The sequence below is a fragment of the Tachypleus tridentatus genome, chromosome 11 (genome assembly GCF_004210375.1).
Source record: "Tachypleus tridentatus isolate NWPU-2018 chromosome 11, ASM421037v1, whole genome shotgun sequence".
Lineage (NCBI taxonomy): Eukaryota > Metazoa > Arthropoda > Merostomata > Xiphosura > Limulidae > Tachypleus > Tachypleus tridentatus.
The window spans coordinates 44,558,063-44,572,498 of NC_134835.1; the positions used below are offsets into that span (position 1 = coordinate 44,558,063).

The 14,436-nt window shown below is 35.3% G+C and overlaps 1 protein-coding gene across 1 annotated transcript; it reads left to right on the forward strand.

The window, feature by feature from the left end:
* Window positions 1–1,118: 1,118 nt before the first annotated feature.
* Window positions 1,119–14,198, forward strand: LOC143231480 (heparan sulfate glucosamine 3-O-sulfotransferase 2-like). The gene is made up of 3 exons (XM_076466016.1): window positions 1,119–1,440; window positions 1,874–2,539; window positions 13,131–14,198. Exons 2-3 carry the CDS (start codon window positions 1,893–1,895, stop codon window positions 13,747–13,749), a joined length of 1,266 nt encoding a protein of 421 aa, XP_076322131.1. The 5' UTR covers window positions 1,119–1,440; window positions 1,874–1,892; the 3' UTR covers window positions 13,750–14,198.
* The last annotated feature ends 238 nt before the right edge of the window (window positions 14,199–14,436 follow it).

Consider the following 14,436-nt stretch of genomic DNA (forward strand, 5'->3'; position numbering starts at 1 on the left):
ATCATATGATTTTTTAGTGTGATGAATGTACCTACTTGGTGTGACTATGTAACAATAATTACTGCGAACCATATTAAAACATGCTAGTTGGGTCCTGTCGCAAATAGAGGGACTTTCCTGTTACTTATGGTACTCGACATTCTTACCATTTCTACACAAATTTTCTATCTAAACTTGTCTTATATAGAAATTCCACACTGAAAATGTACTCATGGTTGAAGAATGTGATAACACGCATGCTATCTATGTTTATTTACTTAATAACTATATTAAACACAGCAAGGAAAAAAAACACCCAGCAACAAACCAAAAACAACGACAAACGTAAATAAATAATATTCGCTTCCAAAATCACAAATGATTCAAATTCTTTTCGCTGTAGTAATGTAAATGTAATGGGATGTAAGTCCTCTAAGAAGCAACATAGATGTTAGATATTTGCAAATAAACCTAAACTTAAGCTTAATAATTAATAGTTTTAGAGACAGACTTACACTGATCCATGAACTTTCTATTTTAGCTAAGATAATCAATCAAGATATCTGTAACATTAACATGTTTATGGAAACATTGTCCAGATTAAAATATTAAAATCCAGTAATTTCCGTATTACGATAATTGATATTTCATTCAATGTTAAGAACATTGGATTAAAGATTTCTTCTAAATTGGAATGCACTACTCATATTTATTAGAAGTGAAAACAAGAATAGTGCTTCAAATTTCCTTTTGCTCATATTTGCTCCCACTTCAGAAAAGAACGCTAAGCCTAATTTTCAACTTTTCAGATTAAATTCATTACTTTTTTTTCCTGTGAAAGCACTTTCATGAGGTGATGTACTCTATTTTTAAAACATGATAAACACAGAATTAGGCAATAATTTTTAATTTTTCTGATACATAAAAGTTTCCATCAATGATCTTTTCCACTTCTAGTTTCAGTACAAATAATTCTTCCTCACAATTAAACTTATCGAGGAAAAACTGTAAATTAATTTATTGTTTTTACGCATGGGGGCACTGCTATCTCGACGAAGTTAAAGATAGCACATTATTTTAGCTGAACTTAGTGGAGTGTTTCTTACCAAAGCAAGAGCTCTGAGAAAGTATAACGCTTATCGACCGGATTCATTTTAGTAGGGCTGCCGAGATTTAACAGTTTCTTGTGGAGTGAGGAACTTACTCCTGTCGCAGCTGGCCTCTAGGAAAAACCGTCAGTGGATTGAGTTTGATTGAAAACTGCACGTGACTGTGCAAAACGTTAAAGTATTTTTATCGTAACTCTGTACATGTTACAGTTGTTTCGACCAATATCTTTGCGTTTTTGTTAGAGGGCAGTAAGTTACAACTACGTTAGAAGAAAGCATAATATAATATACGTTTACTGGATGTATCAGAAGAAATATATACAGAGTGAAAGGAATTTTCTTTAACACAAGGGTTAAGTATGAATGTCTATTGTCTGTAGACTTACAATAGCCATTTTTAGCTCAAAGGATTTTTGTTCCTCTGTTTCATTCATTTACTTTCAAAGCCCCTGAAGTAATAACTTTCAATCAATTAGGAAGGATTATATAAGAATGTGTTGTTTTAAGTCATTTTTCTCAACTATTTTTAGCTTCTAAATGTCCTGAAACAGTATCATAGTTGAAATTTTAGAGTGGTTTCCATTAACTGCCACGTGTTTGTAAAGGAAACTATAATCTGCAAAGAATAACACTTTAGTAATTCACTTTTAGTACTATAAATATCTCATTAAAAGTTTTGTAATTCAAACTGTAAACATTTTATTGATATTTAAATGGATTTAAGTTGTCCATAGTGGAAGTGGTATTCATCTCATTCTTGAACAAAAATAATGTTACTTTTGTAGGTCGAAGTTCACGTTTACTATGCGGAAGTTTCATCTACAGTTATATTGTAAGCGCACTGTTGGCCGGCGTATTCTCCTTGTTACCGTATTATTCTTCCCGTTTTTCTGTTATGTGTACTTCAATTTACTGCATTGTTCTCACAGTCGTCAGTTAACGACAGGCCAGGCAGCTTTCTTGATGCTTCGTTTGAACAATTCCTACCAACACAATGTAGACAAAGAATTAAGACCAGCAATAGCTGAAAGAAAAATACCCGGTGACTATAGAGATTACGTGGTGAGAGCTTGGTTGCCGAGAAGAATACATGAACGATTTGAGGCTTTGTCTGGAAGCTTAGAGAGTAACCTTCCTGTAAGAAGGAAACATTATATTAAAAATTACATTTTAATAAAGACACCGAGGACTCATACGCTTGTGAGTAATAAATCCCTACGCCTTTACTTCACCGATGAGTCTCGAAAAGAAAATAGTTACGAAAAAGATACACAGAAACAAATTGAAAACTTCCCTAAATCTAGACTACCCCAAGCCTTGATAATTGGCGTCAAAAAATGTGGAACACGAGCTCTGTTGGAGTTTCTTCGTCTTCATCCCAACGTTCGAGCTCCTGGTCCCGAGATACACTTTTTTGACAAGAACTATCATCTGGGTTTAGAATGGTACAGGTGAGTGAGTAGTTTATTCGAAATTCACGCCAGAACAAAATATAATGAACTCTTGAAGAAAACAATGACACATGCGCTCAAATATACTATTTTAACTCATACGTTTTTTTGTAGTTTCATTTGACAAAAGATAATACAAACATAATAAAACGTTAAAAGCAAGAGATACAAAGATAAAATTCTTGATCTTTTCCAGCAAAAACGATCTTGACTGTTGGAAGTAAGTAGTTAATCAAAATTAAACTCATTTAGTAGGTTCGTTAACGCTGCTGATTGGATCAGGTCATTGTTCAGGAGTTAGGGTATCTTACAGTTTAGTTAAAGTAATACGCTTATAACAGTAGTTAACATTATCGAACAAGGAACTCTTGTGATATTGCCACTAACGCTTCAGTTTGCAGGTAAGTTTAAGCAAACGGTTATTAATGTGAAAAGTGTTAACGCGTACAAGTTTCGTTTTACTGAGGAACGAGTACACATAACTAGTTTACCATATACATGTGTGAAAAGTGTTTAACACCAGAGTAAACAACACTTCTATACTGTTAAACCTGCCAATTAAGCAGTATGGATATAAGCTATTCCTTCTATTTGTCATTTTTTGACAATGACAACACTAAAAGTGTCTTGAAATCTGTTGTGCTTCTGTAAAATATACTTATAATGGTGGCTGAAGTTTCGTAAACGTTTCACGAAACGATATTTTTTCCTTATGCATAAAGCATTTTGTATCTAAGACGTTTTATAGATAAATATTAAGGAGGAATTTATGGCCCGAAATTATAATAAGGGTGTAGCAGGTAAACAAAGGTATGTACTTATTTGTTAAATTAACCTAATATATGTAAACTACATTCAAGTTGTGCGAATTTTGTTTAAACACCAAAACGTATTTCGTGTAACATTAACAACAATTGAAAAAATAAACTCTTATTTTCATGTTCTCGTTTTCCTTCCAAACGTTCAACAATAAAAAATTAGAATCCTATATTTTGAATTAAAGTTGAAAATCACTGACTTTAACCATATTTCACTTTCATGGAGTTTATTGTTTTTAATATTACTCAGTTTATGGTATCTCATGTTCCACTAATTATGCTGTTTTTCATATACGTGTAGTTTTATGGTAATAATGATGCATATTAAGATATAAACCCGTAAATAAAAGGAGAATAGCTATTGAGACCATAGAAATACAAGTGTGAAAATATAAATAAACATATACCTATATATATATGCATATCTTAAAACAGTCTTAAAACTACATTTCTTTCAGTGCGAAGTTCATTTTGTATGTATCAAATATGGTTAGAAACTTCAAAAACAAAAGTCGCTGGTGCAGTGTTTGTTCCGTTTAAATACTGAGAAATAAACCATATATTTTTGTATAATATTTGACTCGCATACTAACTAAGATTTTTAACGTATAATTACTGAAGAACGAATGTTTTCCATCACTCGCTTTGTTTCTTCAGGCACTATAAGCTATTTTTATGTATCATCTGTTATCATCTTAAGTATAGATTGCTCAGACAATTAAACTACAACAGAACATTTTATTTTTACATTACTGAACTCTCTCTCTTTCTCTAACACATTTCGCTTTTTTCTGCCCTTTCAAAGATGTTGACGGACACATGAAAGCGTATGTAAGCAGTTGAAACCAGTAATTAATCGTATTTCATTTTTTAAAACTTTCTTAGATTATTGACTATGGAATAACTGCTTATTTATGTTCTTGATAATGATTACTTTTGACGTTTTGACACCTAAGGTTCAGTATTTACACTAAAAATAAAGAACTAAATGAAAAGGATAAATAATTATTTGCTTTTGTTCAAATTCGCGCAAAGCTACTCGAAGGTTATGTACGTTAATTTTGTTTAATTCTGAAGTAGTAGACAAGAGGGAAGATAAGTAGTCCACACCATCAACTACAAACTGGGGATTTATAAAGTCCCCACGCCTGAAAGAGGCGGAAACGTTCGGCGATATATACTCTTCAAAAAAAGAAACGCAAAAGGCAAAATTTGAGACAAATTGTTAACAAGTTTATTTCGGGTAGTTCTGTATGACATGTGTGAAACTTTGCACATTCACTGCTGAACACCCAAAGTCTGCAAAGGCGAAGTCCACGCTTACTAGGTGAAGTTTAACGTCACTCAACGTCAATAACGAGTATGGCCCCCCGTGAGCATCAATTACTGCTTGGCATCTCCTGCCCGTGGAAGCGAAGAGATGACGAATCACATCCTGTGGAATGGCTGTCCACTCAGTCTGCAAAGCTGCTGCAAGCTGAGGTAGAGTCTGCGGTTGAGGTTGTCGCCGTCGCAGACGTCGGTCCAACTCGTCCCAAAGATGTTCGATGGGGTTTAAATCTGGTGATCTGGAGGGCCAGGGAAGAACGTTGATATTGTGGTGTCTCAAGAAGACAGTGGTGAGTCGGGCTGTGTGAGGACGGGCGTTGTCATGTTGAAAAACGTCGTTGACGTTCACCATGATGGGTTGCACATGGGGCCTAATAATCTCGTCGACGTATCGTTGAGCCGTAAGATTCCCTCGAATGTGCAAAAGGTCTGTTCTGGCATTGTAGGCGATGGCAGCCCACATCATGACGCTGCCACTACCAAATCTGTCAACATCCTGCACACAGTTTGCTGCAAAACGTTCACCTCGGCGACGGTAAACACGGGTCCTTCCATCCTGCCTACGAAGCATAAAACGTGATTCATCGCTGAACCAAACATGCCTCCATCGTCGATGAGGCCATACACGATGTTCCCGAGTCCACTGCAGCCGTGCTTGACTATGTTGCTGGGTGAGGATGACGCCTCTGACTGGACATCGAGGTCGGATTCCTGCATCTCGTAGACGGTTGCGTATGGTTTGATCGGAAATCCTACGCAGCCCTGGTATGGTTGAGGCAGTAGACGTCGCAGTGGTGGTCCTATCCCGAAGGTGAAGTAACTGGATGTTGCGATCTTGTGCGGGCGTGGTCACACGAGGTCTGCCAGGTCGTGGACGGTCACGAGTTGATCCATGTTGTTGGTGACGATTTCATAGCCTTGTGATGGTGCTTGGGTGAAAATTCACAGCTCTGGCAACATCTGATCGAGATTTGCCTGCTTCCAATCAACCAATGGCGTTGTTGCGTTGTGCTTCAGTCAGTCTTGGCGTAACAGTATTGCGTGTCTGTGGCTTGACACTGAGCTATGGAAACCGAGAACCCGTCACTTTTATAGGGATTTTGCACATGTTGCACTTGCAGAACATGCAGATCTCTCAAACAAATTTATTGGACACGAATGAGTTTTAGCGAAAAATCCGATGTTTTCTCCGTTTTCAAAGTGCACAACTTTTATTGTCATTGTGGTCTGACAATCAGTGCTTTAACACGTGTAACATCACATACTCTGAGCTTGTAACGTTATTACATATATTTCTCTTTAAATAACAAAAATATCCCTTTTGCGTTTCTTGTTTTGAAGAGTATATTTTGTTTGTTTGTTTTTGAATTTCGCGCAATGCTACACGAGGGCAATCTGCGCAGGCCGTCCCTCATTTAGCAATGTAAGACTAGAGAGAAGGCAGCTAGTCATCACCATTTACCACCAACTCTTGGGCTACTCTTTTACCAACGAATAGTGGGATTAACCGTCACATTGTAACGCTTCAGTGAAAGGGTGAGTATCTTTGGTGCGAGCGGGATTTGAACCCACGACCCTCATATTACGAGTCGAGCGCCCTAATCACCTAGCCATGCTGGGATATGTTTCGATTCCGCAAATCGCAGATTTTGAGTCGATCGCTCTAACTGCGAGGCTTTGTCAGACCCATAGTAAGAACAATAACAAACAAAATAAATAATAAAACATCGACAGACGAATCACGTTAGGACTAGCTATTACTTTTATTAAAGCTACTCTTCCTGATTTGTCAGACTAGAATTTTATATTTGATTCGATCGAAAAAATGGAAAAAAGAGAAGTTCTCAATTTCATTACAAATCTCGACACAAGAGGTAAAAAGACATTTTATGTACAATACAGTTTGGAAGGCCATAAATAGTACACTATTTTAGGTAGTTCCGCATGTATGACTTCAGAAATACGTATCTTTGTCACATATATCTTAATTTCAAAAACAAACTTGTATTTTTATGTCTTCGCTTGCTTTGCAAACTTTAAACAATATAGTAATTAGAATTATTTGCTGTTAAATTAATCGCTGTTCTGCGTTTTCAGTAATAAAATAAACAAAACGTTTACCTCCTCTCTCTCTTTATATATATGTGTATATATATATATGTGTGTGTGTGGACGTACACTAGCTTACACATTCGTTCAATACATGTTGAAGAGAAAAAGGCCCCCGGTGGTTACATAGGGAGTCATATCCAAATGCTAACACCATTCGTCGTTTTTTAAGATATACGTCAGATTCGGTGACAATCGGTCCAGTGATTTCACCAGTTATAAGAGGATAAACTCACACAAAGACTTCTGCTAGATGGTGTTTTATATACCAAACATGCGTGAGTTAATCTTCAGAGACTCGTAGCATCCTGAGAAATGGCTCCAGTCATCAAATATGTACTCAAAAGAGTTGTTTCAGAAGAGTAGTCGAGTATGCCTCAGGAATTCATCATCACAGAGTTTTAAAATGAAGAGTCCGTGACAAGCTTCCCTCGGTGTTCATGGTGACTATATTTCATATTGAAATGAAATGTCAAAAACAGTAAAGACCTAAATCCGCTGCTACCAAATACTTGTTTAAGAACAACTTTTAAATTTGCATTAAAATGGACTAAGAGGAGGTGATTGACATCATTTTATTACAGAGGTTTTGCCTTTTCATTATATAATTGTTTTTGCAATTTATATTGTGTTTTTTACAAAACTTTTCACGCATAATTTATTTGCTGAGGTAAAAAATAATATGATTTCAAAATCATGTTGAATTACAAAATAATGAATTGTACTTTAAAGAAGAAATGCTTGTCAATTCGTTATTTTCGTAAAATTACTAAAAACGTATTTCTCTTTTGTTTATTATATCACACTTTAAAATGTTCATGTTTAATTCATAAGAAAATGTATCAGAACTCTTCAAAACAGCTTTAACCTACATATTACAAGCTCTTGTTGGACAAAGGTTATTGTTAAATTTTCAGAATTCAAACTTAGTACAGAAAACATAGCATACAATATATTATCTCTAAAGCACTGCTGGTCATATATGAAAAAATGGGTTCAAGAATATTTATTTTATTGTTTGTGCATTAAATCATCAAAGAATAGAAGAGGATTATATTTAAAATCAGTGTTAACAAATTACCTGAAAAAGATTGAACGTCTGATAAAGTATTTTTGCTTGTGCATAAGTTGAATATTTCAGAATGTATTTTAATTACTACCTTTCACCAAAGTAACGTAAGACGAAATCTTTTAGTTGAATTCCAATTTTAGTCGAAGTAAATTCAAGTTTTATAGAAAATTCGTAATACTGGGACTCTGGGTGATGCTGTGACTTGTATATTATGTATTTAATCACCTCATATGCGTCTTTATAGTTTATCTAGCAACATTACTGTAAATACATATGTTGCCATACATATAAAAGTGAGTGTAAGCTACTTCTGCTGTGGCTAAACTATTAGTATCGTGTCTCGTATGATTATTTATTTGTTTGTGAATTTCGCGAAAAGCTGCACTAGAGGGAAGACAGAAAATCATCATCATCCACCGCCAACTCTTGGGCTTCTCTTTTACCAATGAATAGTAAGACTGACTGTTACATTATGACGCCTCCAAGACTGAAAGGTTGAGCGACACTAAGATTACGAGTCGAGCGTCTTAACCACCTGGCCATGCTGGACCATCTCATATGAAGAAGGAACTCTACATTAGCTATGACCTTGGTTCCCTACAGATGAAATTAGGCTCTGTATGGCCAGGTGGTTAAGGCACTCGACTCGTAATCGGGTGGTTCGCGAGCCCCAGTCTTTGTCACACCAAATATGCTCGCCCATTCAGTCGTGGAGACGTTATAATGTGTCAATCCGACTATTCATTGGTAAAACATAGCCCAAAAGTTGGCGGTGGGTGGTGATGACAAGCTGCCTTCCCTCTAGTCTTACACCACTAAATTAGGGACGGCTAGCGCAGATGGCCCTCGAGTAGCTTTGTGCGAAATTCGAAAACAAACAAACGGATGGAATTTTATTGTCATAACTTACCATGTGTAAATGTGCTTATTCTAATCATAAACAAGTATGCATTATTCTTGAGTATCTCTGAATGATCTTTTTTATATAGTTGACAATAATTCGGATGTAGTAAGCGGCATTTGTGAATTGTGTTTTTAAATTCATTTCATTCTTTTCTAGTTCACTTATATATGAAGTTATATTAAGAAAATACTTTACTTATAATTATAATAAATGTCACAATATTATAGAACATATGAATGTTACATTGCTTAGAAAGAATTATATAAATAAAGTTGCATGAGATCTTCAGAAAACATAATCACATTTGATCATCATTTTTGTTTAACGAATTAGCAAAATTTTAACATATAGGAATTAGCACACAATAAGAGTAATTTTGATAACTGGTCGATCAAAGTTCAATAATTTAGTTAAGAATAGCTTTAAGGAAGAAATATTTGAGAAAAAATGACGTGGTTTGTAAACAAACTCTAAACGTGTCGGCCGAACGAATATAATGTTGGGAGTGTGAGATAGACATTTTGGCTAGTTCATGGTAAAGCCACTGCAGCTTTACGTTTAACGCGTTGTCACTAGCTTAAAAAGAAATAAACAATGTTTTAGTGACCCGTGATGACGAGAAAACCCACTTGTAGAGAAAAATATATATTTAAAAACGAAAAGTCGAAACGTTGTTCGCTCCTCTACTAGTGCTTTCTCTACCATACCAGCCGTTTTTAAATATATAATGTTTCAGTGACAATTATAAAACACAACTAATTAAGCTTGCTTAATTACAAGAAACGTTCTGTTATTTGTAAAGTGTGTTAGTACGTCTTCATTAGCTCTTGTTACTAGTCACAATGAAGCTTATGCAGTAGTTAAAGTTTCATGTAAACTGGTGTGAAATAAAACGACGTAGTGAGCGCTTTTACGTCATACAAAAACTAATCAGAAGAAAAGAATTGGAGAACTTCCATAAAACTCCATAAATCAAACTACTACGTCAAATAAATGATTTACTGGTCAGCATAAAATGTAAACCGAAACGAGAGTTTTATAAGAAAAAAAAAGTTTCTTCAATTAAAACACGAAAAAAACAACTAAACCCATCATCTTTGAACTTTGTGGTGTAGCATTGAGTGGGAAGTTACATAGGTACATATTATTTTCATATGTCATCGTCGAACCACTTATTTTGTTTTGTGTGCTCACCGCTAGTACAGCGGTATGTCTCCGGATTTACAACGCTAACATCAGCGGTTCGATTCCCCGCGGTGGGCTAAGCAGATAGCCTCATGTGGCTTTGCTATAAAAAAACAAACAAAATACTTTTTTGGCCGTTTCGGTGCTTGGAAAGCAGTAGAAGTTGTATGGTAAGTTTTTCTTTACAGTTTAAAAATTTAATTTCAAGTAAATCCTGAGTCGATAAAAACTTATTTTATTCTTTTTAGAGTACTTTTCAATAGTTGTGACGCCAGAATTTTTAAAGTTTCTGCTTAAAAGGTTTGCTCTAATGAAAATTTCTGTATCTGTTTAGCATCTAAATTAAAATTAAAAATCAGTTGTTTGTTACAGAAAAGATATTACATTTCAAGGTATATATAATGTGGGATATAAATCTTTAGTGCTTTATTAAGAATTACAAAACACATCAGTAACACAACGTTTAGTATACGATAACAGATTTTTTTTAACCGGTTTGACAATTAGCAATAATTTATTGATTTCGTTCTCGGTTTGTTGAATCTGTTGAAGCAAGTAATGTTCACTGAAATAATTAAAATAGACAAAGAGACATAATATATTAAATGGATAAACCCAAATAAAACAATTTGATTACGTTTTCAGCATTAGTTAATTGGTTTGTTTCATGCCACGTTGTAGAATATTTTCCGAAATTCGTGGCCCAGCATGGCCAGTTGGATAAGGCACTCAACTCGTACGTAATCTGAGGGTAGCGGTTCGAATCCTCGTCACACGAAACATGCTCGCCCTTTCAGCCGTGGGAGCGTTATAATGTTATGGTCAATACCACTATTCGATGGTAAAAGAGTAGCTCAAGAGTTGGCGGTGGGTCGCGATAACTAGCTGCTTTCCCTCTAGTCTGACACTGCTAAATTAGGGATGGCTAGCGCAGATAGTTCTTGTGTAGGTTTGCGCGAAATTCAAAACAAAACAAACCAAAAACCGGAGTAAATTAAAAAAATTATCAACAGGATGTGATAATGTTATTGCTAATACCTTATTCAACATATGCTCTACGCTGTAAAATTCACAATTAGTCACTTTTCTAACTGTTCTAATCCTAATAGTCACTAAATAAAGCAAAGAATAAGATCACTATATTGAACATGGAATAATTCAGGTGAGTTTGTTTTGGAATTTCGCACAAAGATACTCGAGGGCTATCTGTGCTAGCCGTCCCTAATTTAGCAGTGTAAGACTAGAGGGAAGGCAGCTAGTGATCACCACCCACCGCCAACTCTTGGGCTACTCTTTTACCAACAAATAGTGTGATTGACCGTCACATTATACGCCCCCACGGCTGGGAGGGCGAGCATGTTTAGCGCGACGCGGGCGCGAACCCGCGAATTACGAATCGCACGCCTTACGCGCTTGGCCATCCAGGCCCAATTCAGGTGAGAGAAATGGAACGTGTTCTTTCTATATTTTTATGTATTATAATGCAATAGCTTAGCTTCTATCATATCTGTTTTGTTTATTATGCCGATAGTTTAATTGCCAACCGATATTGATAAAGACTTGAGTTTTGTACTTCATTATTCAAAGTTGAATACTTTACTTTCTGAGGTTCTCAGTTTACATACGCTGACCTCACGTGTTACATCTCTCAGGGTTTTATAGCAATCGTACGGAAAGCAATACTTTACAAACCCTTATATGAACGAAAGCATAAAATCAATAAACTTGACATTTGGTCACTTTGTGACGAATAAGAAGGACAGTTCATTGTATAACATTTCCAGTTTTTAGAAAAAAATCTAATCTCCTACAGTCCCTTGCATTTACAGAGAACTGGCTATGTTATATTAAAACGATTTTGATTAAGAAAATCAGTGAGTCATATTAACAAACAGAGTTTTATAAATTCATAAAAGAATGCATCAGAACTACATTTTATATTGTTTATTGCTTTTTGGAAGTGTATTTAACAGGTCTTTCCCATGCGAAATAATCATACATTCAGATCATGAAGATATGTTCATATTTGGGATGCAGAATTTCCAAAACAGAAACATCATTTATACTTAATAACGTTCACTAATAATGGAATACGGATTATCTTAGGGTATCAGGTTTATCTAGAGACCAGCATCACGTCGTAAGACCAGGCATGGTGATAGAAGTAAGATGTCTTATAACAGGTGAAAATTCACGAACACAAAGATTAGTGGCAACAACTGCCAAGATGTTTCAGCTAACAGTGCGAAGGTATTTAGGGGAAACTGCGCATAGCAAAACACGTGTTCTTACAGTATTTACAAACCATAGCAGTTTAGCTCTTACATACCTCAAGCAGCCATTTTTTGTGAAGCCATATGTGATCAAGTCAGCGAACGTAGCATCTATGAATTTATGCATGATTGGACTGTTGAAACGGGAACTGGAAAGCCGTAATCTTCATACACTAGATGAATTATAGAAAACATGCAAGAAGCGATTGTATGTTTTTTTATATGACAACCTTACGATGAAGCCTTGCGCAATGTAACCTTCGTCGAAAGGCTGTTGATAAGATGTACGATCGTCAGACGTAGCTTGGCCTAGACTGTAACGAAGTAGGGAGACTCCAAAATTGTTTCAATATAACGTACTCAACCTGTGTATAAAAATACTGTTTAAGTAAATAAGATGAAATAAATAATTAGCTACAACATAGTAACACGCCTGCATTGTATTAATTCACTTTATTTGTGATACTGAATAATCACTCCACTAAGGCCTCTTAAAGATATGCTGGTGTCTTATACTGACCAATTTACTACATGTTCAATTTTTACTAGAGATGTAAGATACTTAGTTAAATTACTTTTGTAATGAACATTCATTAGAATCCTCTGAGAGATTGTTACATGATTCACCTGAATAACAGGTAGATTTTACTATCAGTAAACCATTTAGTTTTGTCAAAATAATGAACGACACTTTCGCCTTATAAAAATCATTCAAGGTTGAATTTATTTCTTTACAGTTTAAGTGCTTATGACAAATATGATGAGCACTAATATTGCCGGATTCATTTAAGCACTATTTTGTTATAAAAGCAAATGTAATTTCACTAGCGATACAATAATTATTCGATTTTGCTGACAATTAAAATATTATTAACGATTGGCACATTGTTTAATCTTTCAGACAGCAAATGCCACTGACATTAGAGGACCAGCTGACAATCGAGAAAACACCAAGTTACTTCGTTAGCAAACAGGTACCGATCAGGGTCCATAAGTTGTCTCGTGACATGAAACTACTATTAGTAGTCCGCGACCCCGTAACACGAGCAATTTCTGATTACACTCAAACAATAACCAAATGGCCCCAGACACCTTCCTTCAAACACATGGCATTTCTAAACACCTCAACTGGGTTATTAGATACATCGTGGGCAGCAATCCGTATCGGAATGTACAGCCATTACCTCCTTTCTTGGAACCGCTTTTTTCCTAGCAGACAAATTCACGTGGTCAGCGGAGAAAACTTAATACAAGATCCTGGTGGAGAGATGGCAATGGTGCAAGACTTCCTTAAACTGCCTCGTATTGTGGGTAGTCATCATTTTTATTTCAACCAAACCAAGGGCTTCCCATGCGTTAAGAAATCAGAGAACAAAGGTGTGCCACACTGTTTGGGAAGAACAAAAGGCAGAACACATCCAGACATCTCATCAGAAACTGTTGACAGATTGCGGGACTTTTACAGGCCTTTTAATCAGAAGTTTTACCGTATGGTTGGAAGAGATTTCATGTGGCTTTGATTGTTAGAAGTATCATCAGAATTCCTCAATAAGGATTGGAATGTTCAACCATAGGGTCCCAAAAAACCTTATGTATTCGTGGCCTTCCAGATTAATTTCAGATTTTAGAAAGGTCTACTCGTAGTTATGGCACCTCGATCACTGATTTGAAATAGATTAATAATATATGTGTGTTTGTGTGTTTTCTTACAGCAAAACCACATCGGGCTACCTGCTGAGTACTCCGAGGGGAATAATAATACATGCCAAACGTTTTAAAATTCTAAATCTCAAGTAACGAATAGAGAATAGAATCTCGTTCAGCAAATAAATAGAAATAAGCTCTATTTTATTTTAACCCATTTTTAGCTAATAAACTAAAATAATATAAAAAGTTTTATTATTTTAGAATCACCTAAATATTATAATCATAAGTTAGATTGAAAATTATTACAAGCTTTAAAACTGAAGCTATAAACATTTTTCTGGTCTGACTATACTTGTAAATGAAACATGTTTATAAAACATATAAAACATGAAAGAAAGTTTGAACAATAATCAGTACGTGTGAAAAACAAAGTGACGCGTAAGGTATTTTATGCCACAGTCGTTAGTTTTATTGCATATATATTATTAAATAGAGTAATATAGATACAAAAGTTTGTTTTCTCTCTATACATTGAACTATTTAAGACGTGCAACAAGACT